This window comes from Dermacentor variabilis, chromosome 4, assembly GCF_050947875.1.
Source record: "Dermacentor variabilis isolate Ectoservices chromosome 4, ASM5094787v1, whole genome shotgun sequence".
Lineage (NCBI taxonomy): Eukaryota > Metazoa > Arthropoda > Arachnida > Ixodida > Ixodidae > Dermacentor > Dermacentor variabilis.
Genome location: NC_134571.1, coordinates 101951130 through 101956671, shown reverse-complemented (window position 1 = coordinate 101956671; position 5542 = coordinate 101951130). Strand labels below are relative to the sequence as shown.

At 46.7% G+C, this 5542-nt stretch overlaps 1 protein-coding gene across 2 annotated transcripts in view; it reads right to left on the bottom strand.

The window, feature by feature from the left end:
- Positions 1-4049, bottom strand: part of LOC142579584 (sialin-like) — a 90233-nt gene extending 86184 nt beyond the window's left edge. The window contains exon 1 of one of the 2 annotated variants that reach the window (XM_075689950.1): positions 3424-4049. Coding sequence is in view for 1 of the 2 variants with exons in the window: in XM_075689949.1 (XP_075546064.1) it covers positions 3301-3341 (41 nt within the window). In the remaining variant the exon portion in view is untranslated. Of the gene's footprint in view, positions 1-3300; positions 3365-3423 lie in introns of those variants that run through there. The other variant, XM_075689949.1, reaches the window with a different exon arrangement.
- Positions 4050-5542: the final 1493 nt, after the last annotated feature.

The following is a 5542-nucleotide window of genomic DNA, read 5'->3' as shown; positions in this document are numbered from 1 at the left end:
TACTTGTTTTTATTGTGCGCGCTGCTTATGTAATGCGCGTCTTGAGTATGGTACTCGGTCTTACGATTTTTAACTGCAGAGACCAAAGCGAGTCCCATAGCCAAATGACGCGTCGTATACGCGAGGCCGAGGCACATGCGAGCGATCGGACCAGCAACCTGATTTATTCAGCAACTGATTTATTAAGTTGCTCAATAAACCAGTAACTGATTTATTCGCGAGAGCGCTCCGCTTGAGGAGCTCGAGCATGGCACAGAAGCGCGTGCATGTGAATCTGAAAGACAAGGAAGGTGACGGCGCCACTATACTAGCCGAAAGAATAGGGGCAGTATTAAAAGACAGAGCGAGCGAGCGAGCGAGCGAGAGAGAGAGAGAGAGAGAGAGAGAGAGAGAGAGAGAGAGAAGTGATTATTGAAGTCAAAATAAAGCGTTGGAACGATTCCACCGAGAAACATTGTACGGACGTAAAACAGCTCCAGCCGCAGAAAACTCGAGCTTAATATTTCCGTAGAAAGAGAAATCTGTGAACATAGAGAAGTGGAGCAGCCGAAATACTCTCTACCTCCGTCTCTCTGCAGCAACCGATGTATAAAAGAACAGAACAGGGCGGAAATATTTTAGTAAATGGTTGTATCAAGATGCCTTTAAAGATTTTTTTTTTAAATGTGCATACCCAAACGCGCAAGTTGGAATATATGTGAATCGAAGCTTTCGCGAAGGGGTTAATCAAACGCTATAAGTTTGCCTATTTAGTTCCTGCGCCTTTGTGCCTTTTGCGTCACGTGTGCTCTCGCATACCCGTGCTTTATACACAATGTGACAGACGCGGCGATTCTCCCGAACAGGTTTTTTTAAATTAAATTATGGGGTTTTACGTGCCAAAACCACGATCTCATTATGAGGCACGGCGTAGAGGGGGACTACTCCGGAAATTTGAACCACCTGGGGGTTCTTTAACGTGCACCTAAATCTAAGCACACGGGTGTTTTCGCAATTCGCACCCCATCGAAATGTGGCCGCCGTCGGTCGAAGAGGCAGTTGGTGTTGGCACGGTAGAAGTGTGCGTGCGATTAAGAAATAGTGGAAGAACTTCCTCAAACGTGCAAGTTCCCCAAAAACGGCGAGCCAGTGCGGCTGCTCAGGTTGCGCTCTGTATAGCATCGTGGATGTACGCAACCCTTTCAATAAAGTTTTCTCTTGCAGAACGTGCGGTAACGTCAGGGTGACGCTCTCGCATTCTTTGTTTTGCAGAGGCTCTGAAGGCCGAGGACCATGAACACGTCGTAGTGGACGCCGTTCTTGTTGTCTACAATTAGGAATACGATTCGGCGCGGTTGGAAAGTTCTTTTTAAGTGAGCGATGAGTTATATCCAAACGAAGGGTTGCATCTTAGAAACCTGTGAATGCGCGTTCTGTTGTTTTCAATTTTTCGCAGTGGGAGCTGTTGACTGTCCATGCCCCAAGGAACCCTTTGTCCTGCAACCAAGTTCTCAATGGAATCGTGCCGGTATGCACAAGAAAAAAGAAGTCCTTAGTCAGTGGTTTGATTACCATTAGCTTGACTCGTTTTAAAACGTTGTGTCCTCGACTTTCACTGTAAAGCGCTCTATACACTGACGTGTGCGGCAGTAACGCACTAACGAGATCTTTATACAGGCGCTTACGATTCACAGACCCTATAGGTGTTGCAATGAAAAATGCATCTTGAGAATGCGAAAAAGAGGACTGAACTTCGTGCAACGTACCAGGCGACATTTCTGGCCGTCGTATTGCATGACGAGACAATGAACTACGACAAGATGTTTCACAGTCGCACCTGCATAACTGTAGGCAAAAATGCGTTGTCTTGGTCTCTAAGAGAGAGGAAGCGAGAAACAATTTTTATGTTGGTGTGTGAGTGTTTAAAGAAAGCCGCTTGAACGGAAATATGTATGTCACTGTGAAGGTATGAAGTTGTACCGACGATAAAGAAGAAAAAAAGAAGGAGAAGTGGTTGTTTCCTAATTGTTAGAGCATTGTGATGTTGCACTAGCTGTTTGTAGTTTCCTCTGTGACACAATAAGATTGCCTTAATAATATTTCGCTTTTTCTGTGATTTATCTATTTCTATTTAGAAAATTCAAAGTAAAAACACCAATTGACAGTCATAACATTAATAATACTATTATTGCAAATTTAACTTGCTCCTTTTTAGGTCTATCCTTGACTATTTACTATTTCAATCTAAGCATGGCTGACTACCTTATTATACACTAATTTATTTCACTTACAATCGGTTCACCCCTCACCTTTGATTATTCATTTATTCTTATTCTTTATTATTTATTTGTTAAGCAATTTAGTCCATTTCTCAATCATATTAACTCCCGCTTTGTGGCCTGTCCCCCACAGTGGGTTTGTGCCGCTAATTGAGACTTCATCATCATCATCACGCTTTGCTGGGGTACGGAGGGTTCAGTCACACCAGCAGACTCGTAAGTCATCTTTTTTTTTACTTAAGTGTGAACTATTTAGCCAGGCAGCAGCAGCACCCGGCCGCCACGGTCAGGAAACGCCGGGGAGAAGAGGGGGGGGGGGGGGGGGGGGGTCGCGAGGAAACTTCGATTTAGAAGTGTCTGAAGCATTCACACAGAGCCAACAAATCAGGCTGCATGAAAGTGCCGCTGTCGCTTTTGCGAAAAGCAGAAGATGCATGAAGGCGACGACGCAAAGGCGACCGCGATATTGCTATTCACTCCTTCGCTATTCAAGGTTCCCGAATCGCTTTCGTTTCAAGACGGGGATGCATCGGCGCGCAAGCTGAATCTTAGGCACGTTCTTTTGAATGCGATAGCATTTAAACCCAACACTACTTTTCCGGATCCGGCTAGTATCTGGCGTCGAAGCACTACCAGCGTTAAAAAATAAAGAAATAAAAAATCGTAATTAAATGGAATCAATGGTTCGAACACACTTCGAAACCAGCACTTTGGAACTGAAGCAAAGAAACATTGTCTTAATCTTTCTCTCTTAATTTAAAGATTAGTTTTCGTCGGACACATAAAAGGCAGCATCAAAAGTTTGAAATCGGTTATGCCGGGATGTAAAGCACACCTTATGTTTAAACTCACAGCAACGACCAGATGCGTGATTGGTCTATATTAACAAGAGGTCTACAATATTTAAAAATTTGGAAGATATGTAACGCACTTTAGCATACTCCACTTCCTACTTGCCGTGATTAGCTGTGAATCGTTTACGGTGCGCCAGAATCGCTCTAAATTGCGTAGATATAGCCACAATGAGCGTTCACAAACTTACGAATCGATGTCACACAACGCGCCGTAGCGCCGAAATGCCATCGCACTTTCGCGCTATGCATCCGGCCGCTGGCGATGACGGGATGGAGGCTACACACACGACGACAACAACAATTCAACTCACCTCCGAACAGGCTCGAGTCGACAGGTGTTGCTCCCGCGAGGCCGCGTCACCGTTTCATCAGTAGCAGGAGAGTGCAGCCGAGACAGCTATAGGGCTAGGACGGCGCACTAAACTTCACCGGCGCCAAAAGCAGACTGGAAGTCCACCAGTCGCACGCAGTCCACCGACACCACCGGTGCGCCAGAGACCTCCACGTTCCGAGAGTGACAACGCTCCACGGAAGGGAGCCGGGGACCGCGCGCTCACAGCGCCGACGCTTCGCGCTTCGCTGCGGCGAAAGAGAGCAGCGCACGCCTTCTGCGTGGAGAAAGGATGACGCCGAGGGGCCAGGAAAAAAAAGGTCGAGCGCGATGCGCCTGTGACGACTACGACAGCGGGCGACGACGACTCCGCAACGCCGGCGCGAGTGCCCGAGAGCGTGGCTTTAACCGTGCGGGCCCCCCGCGCTATCGGTGAAAGAGAGAAAACGCGCGCGCTCGCTCTCTTTTCGCGCGAGTTTTTACGCTCTCACTTTCGCGGGGAGGCTCGCGGGGCAGCGACTGCTCGCTTCTCGCGGTTCGTCACATTTATTGCGCTCCGCGCCGCATACCGCGACTGTGCGCTTCCGAAGCCTAAGCTGGACGGCTGAGCGATGACGTTTACACAACCTTGAGAGCCGGTGTGCCTGGAAACCGTTCACCGCGGTTTTTACTCCATGTCCACGTCAGCAAAAAAAGAAAAAGAAAGAAACGCACTCAGCTGCGTCGCTCCACGATAAAGTGCGGACCCGATACGTCGCAGCTGTTGGGACAATGCTAGGGAATCTAATGGCGGCATGTGCAATGTACCCTTACCAGCTCGGACAGCCGAAAATCTTGCATAAATAGATATAAGTAGGAACAGACAACCGCGCGCGTGAAATAAGTGCAAGAGAACTGCAAGAATAGTCACGCACGAGGACAGAATTTCCTAATTTAAGCGAAAGTCGTTAGCCGCTTTATCTTGAGCGGAGCGGTGCTGCTTTTCTTTTCCGACTTTTTTTTTTTTGTCTTTCTTTTGTGTATTAGGCTCTCAACATTCCTGCCATTGTGTATCTAATCTCTGTCAGATGCAAATGCAAATTAGAGGAATGATCACGCCTACGTTGTTGTCATTCCTAGTACATTCCAACGTCGTGCAATTAAATGAAACTAGGGGATGCCTCATTTCACACACATACCTACTAATAGCTGCATGATAACGTCGGCTACAGGTCACCTTAGGAAAGAGGGTAGTTCTACAAACGCTAAAGAAAAACACCCTTTAATTTAAAAGAAATCAGGTATTTTACTATATACAATGCCATCTTCGTTAGCGACTTCAGATGAACATTCACCACCACTCATAAATACATCCATTTTCCAACAACCTATGCACGTCTCGGAGTTCATTACACCTCCATTTGCTTTCCGTCATGCACCCTATTTGCGCAGTAAAGATTCTCGTGATTATTTCCTCAGTTTAAATATGCCTATATCATATCTCTCTTTCCTGTTTAGTCCCTAGGTTTGTTTGTTTGTTTGTTTGTTTGTTTGTTTGTTTGTTTGTTTGTTTGTTTGTTTGTTTGTTTGTTTCTTACTTGCCGCCTTAGGTGAGCGTCGCCTCCTCCTCCATCCAACCGCAATGGTAATTTCTTTCTTGCCGATCTAGTTCTTGCTTTTCGTGCATGACAGCTTCCTACAAAATAAGCTGAATTAGCAACACGAGAACTTATCTGTGAGAGCATTGCCGCTGCTTTCCGTCGATGTCGCATTTTCGGAAGTAGACGACGCAGGAATGTTGGTCCTGCAATGACAAGTCAGAACGGGAAAAGTTGCAAAAGTGCGCGGCGAGCCGGTGTCAGCGGGGTTGTAGAGCCCCGCGCACGATCTGCCCACTGACCCCTTCGGCACGTAAAGACGACCGTAAAAGTTCACGGAACACGGGATTTGCATAACACACGAAAGAAGAAAGTTTAATTCTCGCGTAGCCTGCGTGCATAGGCTCGAATTCAATGTTACACGTTGCAGTAGTCTTTGCAACCTATACAGAATGACCCATTAATTTGGAGGCGTCATGCCTTAACAGGGCAGAAATTCGGATTTGCCGTGGAACGCGTGTC